This window comes from Dipodomys ordii, unplaced genomic scaffold (assembly GCF_000151885.1).
Source record: "Dipodomys ordii isolate 6190 unplaced genomic scaffold, Dord_2.0 Scaffold18, whole genome shotgun sequence".
NCBI lineage: Eukaryota > Metazoa > Chordata > Mammalia > Rodentia > Heteromyidae > Dipodomys > Dipodomys ordii.
Genome location: NW_012267234.1, coordinates 14377892 through 14391285, shown reverse-complemented (window position 1 = coordinate 14391285; position 13394 = coordinate 14377892). Strand labels below are relative to the sequence as shown.

General features: G+C 43.1%; 1 protein-coding gene across 1 annotated transcript in view; it reads right to left on the bottom strand.

The window, feature by feature from the left end:
• Vat1l (vesicle amine transport 1-like) overlaps nucleotides 1-13137 on the bottom strand; it is a 77155-nt gene extending 64018 nt beyond the window's left edge. Inside the window, exons 1-3 of the mRNA XM_013012696.1 lie at nucleotides 13055-13137; nucleotides 9517-9646; nucleotides 4975-5190 (exon numbers count right to left, since the gene is read on the bottom strand). Coding sequence (XP_012868150.1) covers nucleotides 4975-5190; nucleotides 9517-9646; nucleotides 13055-13137 — 429 coding nt within the window. The remainder of the gene's footprint in view (nucleotides 1-4974; nucleotides 5191-9516; nucleotides 9647-13054) is intronic.
• Between the last annotated feature and the right edge of the window lie 257 nt (nucleotides 13138-13394).

Below are 13394 nucleotides of genomic sequence, written 5' to 3'. Positions count from 1 at the left end.
ATCCTCCCCTTCTCCCAAGTAACTCTCAGCCCTTGTTCACGCCAGGTTATTCTTAGAGAAGAAAGCCTGCCAACAAAACCCATCTTACTCAAAGCAGAAAGAATCTTCTCTCAGCACTGTATCCCCACTACCCCATCTGCATCTCAGCACTTAAAAAACAAAGAGTCCTGATTCAACAAAAGCCCCATGCCAGCTCTTCTTTTTAATATAGTGTACCCTGTGGCAAGTCACTCACCTCTCTGTGTCTTTTTCCTCTGCTAAAATGGGGAGGTAATCTTTTCTGCCTCATAGAGAATGTATGGAAATGGCTGGGGTTAATTTTGTTTTAGCTCTTTGCCTCTTAAGAGCTGATATGTTTATTCCGCTGATACTGAGTAAATGAATCCTGTCTCCAAGGCCAAATTCAACCTTTACAATATTTATGATGAAGGTAGCTTCTTCAAGCAATCATGAGTTACTGTGAAGGAGTGAAATAAAGATCAAGGGATGCTTAGCAGGGCACGGATGGGGCCCAGAAGAAGTGTTATAGATATAAACTTTTACCTGGCAGCAGACTAGAAGTATGAGGAATGCAGTATCTGGCTTGGGCATCAGAAGATTCTAGAAATTGGGGGAGGGATGGCAGGACCCCATATCATGACATATCTGACAATAGCATGTCTAACATTTCAGAAAGCAGATGCTTGATTCCTAGGCTAGCAGTTAGAGAAGCGGGGGCTTCTACCCATACCAAATCCCCGCCTCACCTCAAGGAAGTTAATCCTCATCCTTTTGATTATTTATGAAGGACATGATGGAGCTACTTTGTTCTCTTTAAATTTTTAGCAGTTCTGTTTCCTATCATTGCAGGGGCCTGGGGGACTGAATGTTTGGTGGCAGGGCAGGTGGAGGGACTTAGGAAAGAGGCAGGTATGGCTGAGGCTGCTGCTATGTGGAGGGGCAGTTAGCACTACCCCTGGATGTTGGGTTCCAATTTTCCCCTCTGACTAACTGGCATTGTGGTCTTAGAATGGAAACAGTGGAACTCTTCGCAGTGGGGATGGTCAGAGGTGTACCAAGTGCTTGTGCCAGCTTCACCTGGGTGGGAAACTGAGTCTGATGGTAGTCAGGAAGAGCGAGCTGGGACTAAGCTGAGGGCTCCTGCCCCGAGTACTCACATCATGCCCTCCTTACTGTTCTGTACCCTCCAGCATGGAGGACTTCATCCAAGTTAAATGAATAATGATTCCAAAGAACCCAGCACAGAGCTGAAGACTGTGACTCAAGTGGTATAGGACTGGTGTAGCAACTGCAAGTTGCTGAGTTCAAACCCCAGTACCGTTAAATAGGATTGGCAACAAAACTGTTGAACTTCCAGACCTGAGTCCCATTCTGTTTCTTCTTCCTTTCCTTTCCCTTTAAGTTTCAACTGGATCTAATTAAGGGCATTACCATCTCAGGCCATCTGGTGGTGATACGTCAGAGGGAAGCCGGTTCTTCCATGTTTTAGAAGGCGAGAAGGCACTTGGGAAATGCCAGCAACAGCATAATCTGTTCTGGATGGAGTTGTTCTAATGCCAGAGGAAAATTCCTCAAAATCCCAGCTAAGGTCGTCAAGCCTGGGTACTGTCTGCAAATCCCCTGTTCCCGCCTTTGGTGTGCAGTAGACAGAAGACTTAGTGGCATTAGCACTGATTGGGTTTAGAAACCCAATTTAGGCAGCTTTATCCTAATTAGGCTTAATCTTCTTTTTTTAAACTATCTCATCAGCACCCAGTTTGCAAATGTATACCAGGGCTATAATCTGTGGCTCTTTAAAATGTCTATACTTACCACTGGGAGAGGTTGAATCAATATTTATTACATGAATGAGGAAACTGGAGGAAGGAAGAATCTGTGTCCTCTCAACATGGCGGGGTGTAGAGTGGAAACAGAATAGGTTTGGAGTCCAGCAGGTTAGGGTTCAAATCCCTTCTCTGTCATTTGCTCTCCTGTGCTTTTCTCAAGTTTCTATGGGATCACCACAGGGAAGAGGAAAGGGGGAGGTAGACCAGGAAAAATGGCCTCATTGCTGTATTAGTTAACTACGGCTGCTGTAACACCAATGATCACAAACTCGGTGGCTCAACACATACTTATTATTACAGTGCTAGACATCTAAAGACCACTGGACAAAAATCAAGGTGTTAGGCAGAGTTGGGTTCCTACACCGGAGAATCTACTTCCTGTCTCTCCCAGCATCTAGTGGCTGCAAAGCCTCTTCAATGGAGCATCTTCAAATTTCTCTGCCTCTTGGGCCTCCCTCTTCCATCTTTAAGGACCCCAGTGATCACTTTGGGTCCACCCACAGGCCAAGCGAATTTCTCCATCTCGAGGTCCTTAGCCCAACTGCATCTGTGAAATCCCTTTTGCCATGTAAGGCAACACACTCGCGGGTCTGTCTGCAGGGTGCCATTATCCTACCTGCTACCTCAACCATGAATGTGCCTGGCAGAGATGGGAAGTGCTTCTCTTCCTCCCCAGGGTTCACAGATAATATGTATGAACCAATGGGGCTCCCCTACCTCAAGAACTGGAGAAGAATCTAATTCTAACTGGGGTCAACTCACTGTGCTGTCTGCCCTGGAGTGTGGGTGGTGCTGGCTCCTCTCTGGATGGGATGCCTCCATTTGTGTATGGTAGCATCAAGCCTAGCCTAGTTGAGTGGTCACATGCACGAGTCTGCACCACTGGACAAAACTCCATTCTCTCATGGTGGCTGCCATGTAGCGCCTACCAAATCATCATTGGGAGAAAAGCTGCTCAAGATTTCCCGACCTCCCTGCCCCACCTTCCTCAGCCCCACCTGAGTTATGAGTTCAAAGATTAAGTCAGATCATATCCTTCTGGATCCCCCATTTATTGGCTTTGGCTAAATTTTACTTTACTTTGATGCTGTTTCTGATGCATGGCATCAGAAAACATTCGTAGAGATAGTTGCGTTCGCTGGAACAATTCCAGTGAAGATGTACACTGTTTTTCATATGTCTCTCATGAGAATCGGGAGAATATGGGGAGGGGGGATGCAGATATTCCTACTGGTTTTCTCTAGTAATGGTTTTGCTTCCATTGAATTCAAATGGATGATGCTTTCTCTCCATTTCACTCACTGTTACAAAGCTAAGAGACAACACCGTTGTCCAGCTCAACAAAGCTTAGGACACCATAGCCTGGATTTTGTATATTATCTTATTCTCTTCTCTGCTTGCTTTCCTCATTTCCTTCACCTATTTTAGCTCTTATTGTCCAAGGTGTCTCTAAGCCTAGACTAAGGAATGGTAAAAAACAAAACACAACAAAAGAACTTCTGTTATTTCCCAAGATTTTCTGCCCTTGATAATTCCCCCTTTTCATAGGAACAAACACAAGAGGAAAAAAATAAAGTAAAATGAAATGAAACATCACCAGTGCCAACAAAGAAACTCTTGGCAGGACTGAGAGCAATATCACTGTAAAGACTGGAGTTTATGCTGATAATATGAAAACAAGTCTCTAACACTTTGTATGCTGAGCACGCCACAATAATAAATGCCAGCATTCTAAATGGCTTGCTTGCTGTGAGCAGATTGCTGGAACTGAAATCTATCTCTTTTCTAAGGGACTTTTAGCTTTTATTATATCTTTATTCACGGTCAAAAGACATCAGCAAATTTGCTAAAGTGATTGAATATATTCTTTGAACAACATCCCTTTACGTTCAAATCTTTGCCACCATCATTTTGGATGTAGGCTTGTTTCCTTGGAGAGGAAATATAGGAATGTGCTTTACATTGGCACAGAGTTTTGATATAGCCAGGATTTTTTAAATCAATGTTCATAAAACCTTCACCTAAAATATTTCTAGGCTCTGGTGGGTTACACTTACATAATCCCAGCTACTCAGGAGCTTGAGATTTAAGGATTAAGGCTCAAAGCCAGCTCAGGCAGGAAAGTCAGTAAGACTCATATCCCCAGTGGCTTACCAAATAGCCAGAAGTAGAACTATGGCTCTACTTGAACAAAGAAGCTAAAGGACAGTATGCCTAGGCCCTGAGTTCAAGTCTTAGTAACAGCACCAAAAAAAAAATAGAAAAGGAAATATACTCAGTTCTAAGAGTAACTACAGAATCACCAACTCTTGAGAGCCTTTCAAACCCTGTTAGATGATATTTTGGGACCTCTTTCTTGTGGATCTCTGCATGCACAGAGTCTAAAACACAGTATTGCTTAATATGGATTTACTGAGTTGGTGAGTGATTCCCTGACTCTCAAAAATACTAGAGTTTCATCCAAGCCAAGCTGACCACAACGCAGACACACTACCTGCTATGGGACAAGGCAGGGGGGGCGGGGGGGGAGCACAGCCTCTACTGAATGACAGGGACTCAGACGGTGCAGTGAAACCACGTACAAACATCTGCCTTCCTTGAGCTCCCTCAGTTTACCTCCTTGGCAAAGACATCCCAGAAAAAGACAACACAAAATCCGCTACCTGCAATGACTTTCCTGGGTGTTCTCTGGTCAATGAATAATTCCTAGTGTGCCAGTCTTATCTCTGTCACCTTTTTCCCACTCAAGAAATTATACCAGCACACAAAAGAATACGCGTCATAAACAGAGGAGCTATCTGGAACACGGTGTCATTCATTGAGAAAGTGAGTAGCCCACCACTTTGGCACTTCAGATTATACTATCAGGACATGAGACAGCCCACAATGATGAATGTATTTGATTCTACCCATGATGGGGACCACCTCCCCTACCAAAGCCAGCTGAGATCCCTGTGCCTTCTCATGCCATCCTGGTGACTTTTCTAGGCTCCAGACAAACCCTATACCCAGCATCATCATAAACAAAGCCTGTGCAAGCCACGTGAGCACCGCCAGAACCACAGATCGCTCCAAAGAATCTGCTACACATCACTTTGCTTCCGCCAGCATGACCTTCTGGAAGCTGCATCACAAGCAGCCAACTTACCACTCCACCACCGGCTGAGTGCACCAGCACGGACATCCCTTCCCGGAGGTTGGCGACCTCAAAGAGCATCATGTAGGCGGTGACGAAGTTCATGGGGAAGGCGGCCGCCTCGGAGAAGGTCATGTCATCTGGGATCTTGTAGACAAACTCCGCTGGCGTGCACACCACCTCTGCCCAGGCATTATAATTGACAAAGGCCATCACACGGTCCCCGATCTGAGAATGGGGAAACACAGGTTTAGTGAAGGCTCTGTGAGGGACCAAAAGTAGCAGGAACTGTCCATGGTACAAAAAGGATAAAGCACATCTCTACCCACATTCTTCTGAGTCTCACAGTCCTCTATTCATTGATGAAACGAATAAACTTTTTGTACAGTTGTAACAAACACTCTATCCATGGCTAGTGAAGTTTAATGTTTAACAACTCATTTGAGGGACCACCCACAGCTCCATCGTTCCTGCCTGCCCATCTTTACCTCGTCCTTAGTTCCAAGGAAGTTGGGTGGAAGAAGATCTGTTCTATCTGTGACATCCTGAACATCATTGTAGGGAGCAGCAAGAGGTCAGGGCAATATTGGCAGGGTTGATCAAGGAAGGAAGACCCTTCCTCCATTCTTGCAAAACCACCTTCCTCTTGTACTCTTCTTGAGGGTTCCTCAGGCTTTAGCTGCCATATCTTAATCATCCTTGGACTGACAATGTAGCTGAAGAATTCATCACTCCTCGTTGGGAGAATTTCCTATATTTGCATTTGATCCTCACAGGAAAGCTATCACTTCTCAGACAGGAATGATGAAGCAGACCCTGTAATGTTCACTGGAACTAAACTACTTAATCTGCATGATCTCTTCATGGACAAAGGGAATGGAGGGTCTCAAAGGTTGCGTCTCTGCTCTAAGATGACCCAGGAGAAGGCTGTCTGATCCCAAACGTTTTCACAGCGTCCTAGTCATCTCCTTGTCAGGACTGTTCCTTCAGCCCCTTTTTCAATCTGAAGTTTTTTAAGCACTGAAGATATCTTTGTAAATAAGGTATAGCCTATGCTCTTTAAACATTTAACCATTTGCTTTTTAAAAAATTCAGTTGGTCAGTACTGCCAGTGACTGGGCGTAGGAGGAGGCAAGACCATTCCGAAAAGATATTTTAGTAGAGAATAAAGCCCTAAGCCAAAAGCAGGACGCACTGGTGGTAATGGTGCATTCGGTCCAGAGATGTTAAGATCATTTATTGTGTGGGGAAGGGTGGGGAGGGCAGGCCCAGGGATTCCAGACAAGCCGATAGGAAAATTCCCAGGCCCACTGGGGATTTGCCAGCCTGGCCAGTTGTGTTTATTTTGGAACAGCATTGTCATAACTGGGGTGTGTGGCTGGCAGGGTTTGCAAGGACCCATTTGTCCAGCCAGCCAGGAAATGAAAGATAACAGACCAACCCTGGCCCTTTTCAGTTCTGCATAATGAGAAATTCAAGCAGATGAAGCAGGTGGGGAGAGCATCCATCGACAACATTCTAAGTGATTCCAGGCATCTCTGCTTTGGGTTCCAAAGTGTCCTTAGGTCAACGTGCCCAGCTGGCCCATTGCAGGAGAGATGTCCCAGTCACAGATTGTCCTGTCGCAGCCATACAGGCAATGCAGAGCCAAGGGAGAAAAAAGGCCAACAATCCACCACCGCAGTCTGGCGGACTTTCTGATTCCCTCTTTAATTTTCTCCTTTCTTTATCCTCTGGAAGTTTCACCTAAGTTCAAGTAGACTCTCCATTCCCTGAGATCATCCTGAGATCTGGACAAGGAAAAGTCTGCTTCAGAACCGTATATGTTGTTGGATGCCTGTGGCTCACGCCTGTAATCCTAGCTACTCGAGATCTGAGGATTGGGGTTTGAAGCCAGCCTGGGCAGGAAAGTCCATGAGATTCTTCTTTCCAATTAGCCATCAGAAAGCCAAAAGTGGAGCTGTGGCTCAGGAGAGTGTTAACCTTGAGCAAAAATGGTCAGGGATAGTGTACTGGCCTCAAGATCAAGCTCTGGGACTGGCAGGCACGCGCGCACGCACACACACACACACACACACACACACACACATGCACGCACCCACACATGCACGCACGCACACATTGTGTTATCTGGGGCTTCTGTTCCCACTTGCCTTCTTTCCCTCCCCAAGCACACGGGAGGCTGAAGCAGTAGATCTCAAGTTGGAAGTCAGCTTTGGCTATAATAGAGAGAACCCTAACTCAAAGAAAAACCAAATAAAACCCCAAGAGTGGAAGTCTGCATAAAAAGGACTAGGCATAGGGAGAAATGGAAAGAGTGCCACCGGTGAGAGGAGCAGCAGCTAGCATTTATGAGAAACGTTTTACATGGCAGCCATTTCCCTAAGGATTTCATGTCATCTTCAAATGTGGACACTGAGTTTCTTTTATCAAGAGTTGAAATAGCTAAACACTGTGTATGGGTGGGGGAGGGAGGAAGATTCTTCTCTTTAGAATCCTGGGGTTTTTCACCCCCACAATCTATCATCATTAACAATGACACAATGAATACAAATGATACAATGAATACAAATAAGTGAATAAATATTAATAGCTTGCATGAGTTACCAAGTATTAGTTACATGAAATCATTCTGGTGTTTGATATGTCAGTTGCTTCTATGAAGGCTTTTGAATGCAATAACCCAAATTCCTGGGGTCAGAATGATTTCTTCAAAGACTCATATCTTGCATATGTAAGCTTAGACACATTTTCTTATCATTGATTTCATTTATTTATTTACTTATTTACTTTTGAGGTATGAGAGTTTGAACTTAAGCCTGTAATTGCTAGGCGGGCACTCTACCACTTAAAGTTGTGTCTCCAGCTGTTTCTGCTTTCGCTGTATTTCAAATAAGGTCTCAATTTTTGCCTAAGCCAGGCGGACTGTAATCCTATTTATGATTTCTTCTGGGAGAGTGGCATGTGCGACCATACGCAGCTTTTCATTGGTTAAGATGGGAGTCTTGTAAACATTTTGTCCAGGCATCTTTGAACAATGATCTTTCCAATCTCAGCTTCCTGAGTAGTCAGGATGATAGGCATGAACCACCCTGCCTAGCAATTAGCAATTGATAATTAGCAATAATCACATCTCAGATAAACCTCACTAGCACAAAGCTTGTATTATTTTCTTTGTGGCTTAGTAATTATGTTTTACCCTACCTAAACAAAAACAAGCAAAAATTCTTTGAATGGGTTCTATTCTTTTCCCACAGTACAGATGAATCACTGAGTTTCTACAGACATTTAAACTGAGGCAAAGAGAGACAAAGTACTTGCCAAAGGCCACTGAGCGACAGAATCTGGTGTGTGACTGCAGATACAAATAACTGATTCATTACAGTGGACATAAATATAACCAAAGAAGCACAAAACATTCCAAAAGAAGCCAGGTGGGATATTAAACCCCTATATTCTAGTAGTCAGGAGACTAAAGCAGAAGAACCACAAGTTCAAGACCAGCCTAAGCAATTTATCAAGACTATGTCTCAGAATAAAGAAGGGCTAGTATAGTTCAGTGGTAGAGTGTCTTGTTCAATCCTCCAACATTTTACACACACACACAGCAGAAACATGTAATTATATGCAAATGTACATCAGGGGAACTCTTAATTGGACTCTAAGTTTTCTCACCACTAAAGTGAGTGTAATATTAACAAAAGATCCTTGTGAAGAGCTAATGTGTATGCAATATGCAATTACATGGTGAGGAATGAGCAGTATGTGTTAACACCTAAACAGAACTGGCTTCTTCCTAACCTCACATATTAATGACTAAAGCTGAGTGCAGACACACTGTACTTCAGGAAGCCGAATGAACAGCTGACTAATGAAGACATGGAGGGAACGGAGAGACTGTGCCCCTGGCAGAGGCCAGACCCTAGGAGGCCAAGGGATGAATGTCAGGATCTCATCTTCAAAGCAAGGATTTCAGCCAGGTGCTAACAGGGGTATAGCATTGGCCTCCTCTTCTTCCCCAAATCATAGAGCAACAGAGGGTATGAATTTGACTCCAGTATATTGTATGCATGTTTGCAAATATTACAATACAACCCCTCTGTCCAATTAATAGATGCTAATTTTAAAAAAATCAGGAAGACACTCCCTTAACAGAGGAACTGATAGCCGCTAGTGTAAATACAGCAAAAGAAACAAAGTTTTTTAACCACTCTGACAGTTCATCTCATTATTTGAGTCTACTAAAAAAAATATACCCAGCCCAGAGCAGATGAGCCCAAATCATTTCTTTACTGTTGGGCCTCTGGAGAAAGATTCTCATCCTGCCCTGCAACTGATCAAAGCAACAGAACTGCTCAGCTGACTCCTGCCTGGATTCCGTCTCCAGCCTGACTGTACAGAAGAGAGTTATGAGACTTCTGAAGAAAGCCTACCATTAACAAATGTCACCCATAAAATAGTAATACATGTTTCAGATGTGTTTTGGTGTAGTCTTTCATCATCTCAATAGATTCTAGATGAGTATCACTCTTGAAGTCAGAATCAAAACCTTACCTCATAGCCTTGCACGCTGTCCCCCAGAGCTTCAACAATTCCAGAACATTCAAATCCTGGCACCAGGGGAGTCTTGGGAGGGTTGTCGATATTTCCCTGTCGTACCATCAGGTCAATGAAGTTCAATCCACTGTGAAAAGAGAGAAATTCAAAATGAGATGCAAACAGAGCATCTACCTGTTTTCTTTCCTTCCCTTTTCTTGTCTTCCCTTCCTTTCTTCCCTTCCTTGGTTCTTTCTTCTTTTTTTTTAAAATTTCTTTCTAGCTTAGTGTCTCTAATAGTAAGGCCACTTAGCTATATGTCATCAATAAAAACAAAATTCAATTACTTCTAGGCAGATAAATAATGGACTTCTGGCAGAGAAACTAGTGGCAGTTTTCACTTTAATTCGAAACTGAGCCCTTTTGTCCTCTCTTGGAGCCTGTTTACTCTCTCTGGAAACACATATTGACTAGCCTAATCATTAGACAATCTAGTACTTAATCAAGGGTATGAAAATATATATATATATATAAATGCCAGGAAGAGGTACAAACAGACACACGGAAAGCAGCCAGACACCATGGCCTCCAGCCAAACTACAAGAAGGAGAAAGGAGACCTAATTGAAAAGATCTCAAAACAGCCAACCACTTCCCCTCCATCATCACACTCATTTATGCCAGCACCTTGCGCAGACAATACCCAAAAGGATGAATGGGAGCCATCAAGAGACTGTATTATAACCTGCAGGAGGAGGGGGCTCCAAAAGAGACATCAAAGCCCTGGTCTGATGGATATGGGAACGAACGCTGGATCTAAGTTATCGCTGGATAAAGGAAGTTACTGGATATATTCTCTTAACACATGACTTTAAAAATAAGAATGCTATGAAAATATACCTAAGTCATCACCACAGGAAGGCATCTACTTGCTTCTACTGCACCATTTCCTCAAACTGCCGTTGGGAGTTGCATTAAATACCCACTTACTAGTAGAACACATCCCATGGAGCATGTATTTTGCCTCCCGAAGGGTGTGACTGTAATGTGCTTCTTGGTTTCATCAACCTAAGAAAGACTCACGTTGCAGAACTCAAACTTCCCAGTCCAACCCATGAGCCATTATCCCCTGGCTATATTATCCCCTGGGCTGAACTTTTAATCACACCTTGCCAATTTCTTCCTCTGTCTCTCTGGAATCAAGGAAGCATCTAATTCTGCCTGCAGTCCCCAGTCTAGCTCATCAGCCTTAGCCACAAAGAATGCATGAGAACAAAAAGGGATGCCTGCCTTTCAAAAAGGGGTTCAAAACTTAACCAACTTCTCAAGGTGCCCTGACCATATTGTCCAGATGGTTACAGCTCTTAAACTTGCTACTCCAACCTCCCCCCACCTTGAAGGCAGCTTACATTTCTTTGCTTCCAGAGATCCTGAGCATGCAATAGATCCCAAGTACTACAAATAGGTTAGGTACCCTAGTAACATCTGCTGAGTGAAGGAATAAATTAATCAAGGATATTCAAAATTTATGTCTCCTGTTTGAGCAAATTCTCCAGTCTACCATGTTACCTGTGTGACCTGGGGAAGGTGGTATAGATTCTCCAAGCTCCAAGGTCCTCATCTAAAAAATCAGGGATTAGGTAGTGCCTACCTAATGGGCTTGCTGTGCAAATAAGTAAAGCAATTAAACAAGCGTGGCACCAGATATAGAGAATATTCAATAAGGTTAGTCTTCAAGTGCACAGCTCCCGTTACAAAGGCAAGTATGTGAAGCATTTTGGGAAGACTCATTGAAAAAGGATTAAAGACAGCTATAGAGCTGACTCAGGGAAACTTCAGCAGTCCATAAATTTCGCTTCTATAAAACAGTCCATTTTACAACACAATCGAAGAAACAAAGCTTCACTGTCTAACAATAAAAGGAATTTCTACATTCTCAAACAAACACTCTAATGCATTTCAAGCATAGTTTAACTCACTGTGTTTCCCTTTGTGTGAAAACTTATGATTTCCCAAGACCCTGATGAAGAAATGTCAGAAGAAATTACTGGACAGTTCTGCAAATGCAGAAGATCCCCTGGAGAAGAAAGCCTTCATCCTAGAGCTGATTAACTGTCAGACACCATCCAGCCTGAGCTGGGCCTGGGGACAGGAAGTGGAGAAGAGCTAGGACTGACTAACAGACTGTAGCTTCCTGTTTCATCAGAAAGGCAATCAGTGATTCTGCCAAGTTGTGGTCTTGCTAAGTCTGCTTATTTTACTTAACATCATAATCTCCAATTCCATTTGTTTTCCTGCAATGACATAATTGCATCTTCTTTAGAGTTGAATTCAGCCCTATATATCTATTATCAGCTATATGTGCATATAATGATATTCACAATGTGATATGGATATATTACATTATACATATGTATGTGTGTGTGTGTGTGTGTATATATATATATATATATATATATATATCACTATCGTTATCCATTCATCTGTTGTTGGACACCAGTGAGGCTGATTCCATAACTTGACTATTGTGAATAGCACTACTACAGTACAGGAAAGTAAGAATCTCTATGGCAGGCTGACTTTTATCCCTTCTGGTATATGGCCCAAAAGTAGTATAGCCATAGTTACTTCTTTATGAAGACGGATGAATCTATCCTGAAATGTCAGCATGAAGTTGAGCTATGTGGATCTTGAGGCCTAGTACAGCATACAGACTGGTTATGTGTCTTGCTTTGTGTTGGCAGATTGGACGCTCTCTCCAAATCTGCTGTCCTCCTTCTCTTCATTTTCAACGCCATCCCAACTTCTGAATGATGTTTCCCTTTAAAGAATATTTTATCTACTATTACAGAAGCTGGCAAACTTAGGCTTGTTATCAGAATTCCCAAGGAGGGCTTGTTCACATAAATTGTTGAGCCTGACCCCTGACTCAGTAGGTGTGAGGTAAGGGCAGAGATTTTTGCATTTCTAATGAGTTTCCAGGTAAAACTGATGCTTCTGGGCTCGGGACCAGGCTTTGGAGAGCAGCTGACCTATCAACTGCTTTTAAGCTAAGTTCAGTTTTCTCTATCTTTTCTTTCTCTCCTTTCTTTCTTTCTTTCTGAATGAGATCGGATTTAAAAAATAAAAGATGCTGATTAGATAGGTATGAAAATAAAGGGTTCTCCCATGATCCTCTAGGGCAGTGGATGTTTCTGATCCTAATCCAGAGCATTATAAGTATAATGCTTACTCATATTAAATATAATTCTTATTAAATGTGGTCTTATTAGCTTAGGCTTATCATTCCAACTGGCCATTTCTTCCTTGAGTCTTTCAATCTTTCATCGCCACTCTCCCCCCCCCCCAAAAAAAAACCTGGCTCTTCTTCCTGGATTTGTATCCTCTGGAAATGTGGTGATCATGCTATTGCTGGTGGAAGTATTAGACAGGTTGTTACATTTCTGTGTTAGAGGTATGTATGAAGACAGTGAAAGATGCCATGGAGACCAAAAGCATACAATGATCTGTGTGTGAAATTACATCAGGTCATATATTCTCATGATTCTCTGAAATACCTGGAGTTCAGGTGTATTGTGTACTCCATGAGCAGTGTGAGGTCTTGGCCTTGGTGAACGATGGCTGTTAGCCCCCTCCCCATAGCAGGAATTATGGAGCAGAGAGGTGAACCTGGAGCACAATTATGTTGTGGATGTATGTATGTCAGGATCATCATAGTGATGGTGTTTTCTCCCACCTGTGTTTTCTCCCATATATCCCCAGAGTCTGCCTAGCCCAAGCAGTTTTCGTCATCACTGTTTAAGGGTTGAGGTGTAATCTTGGGCTGAACAGGGCTTCCGTCAGCTGTGAGGAATAAGGGCCAAGGTCAAAAATAACAATCTCCACGAGAGGTTGTAT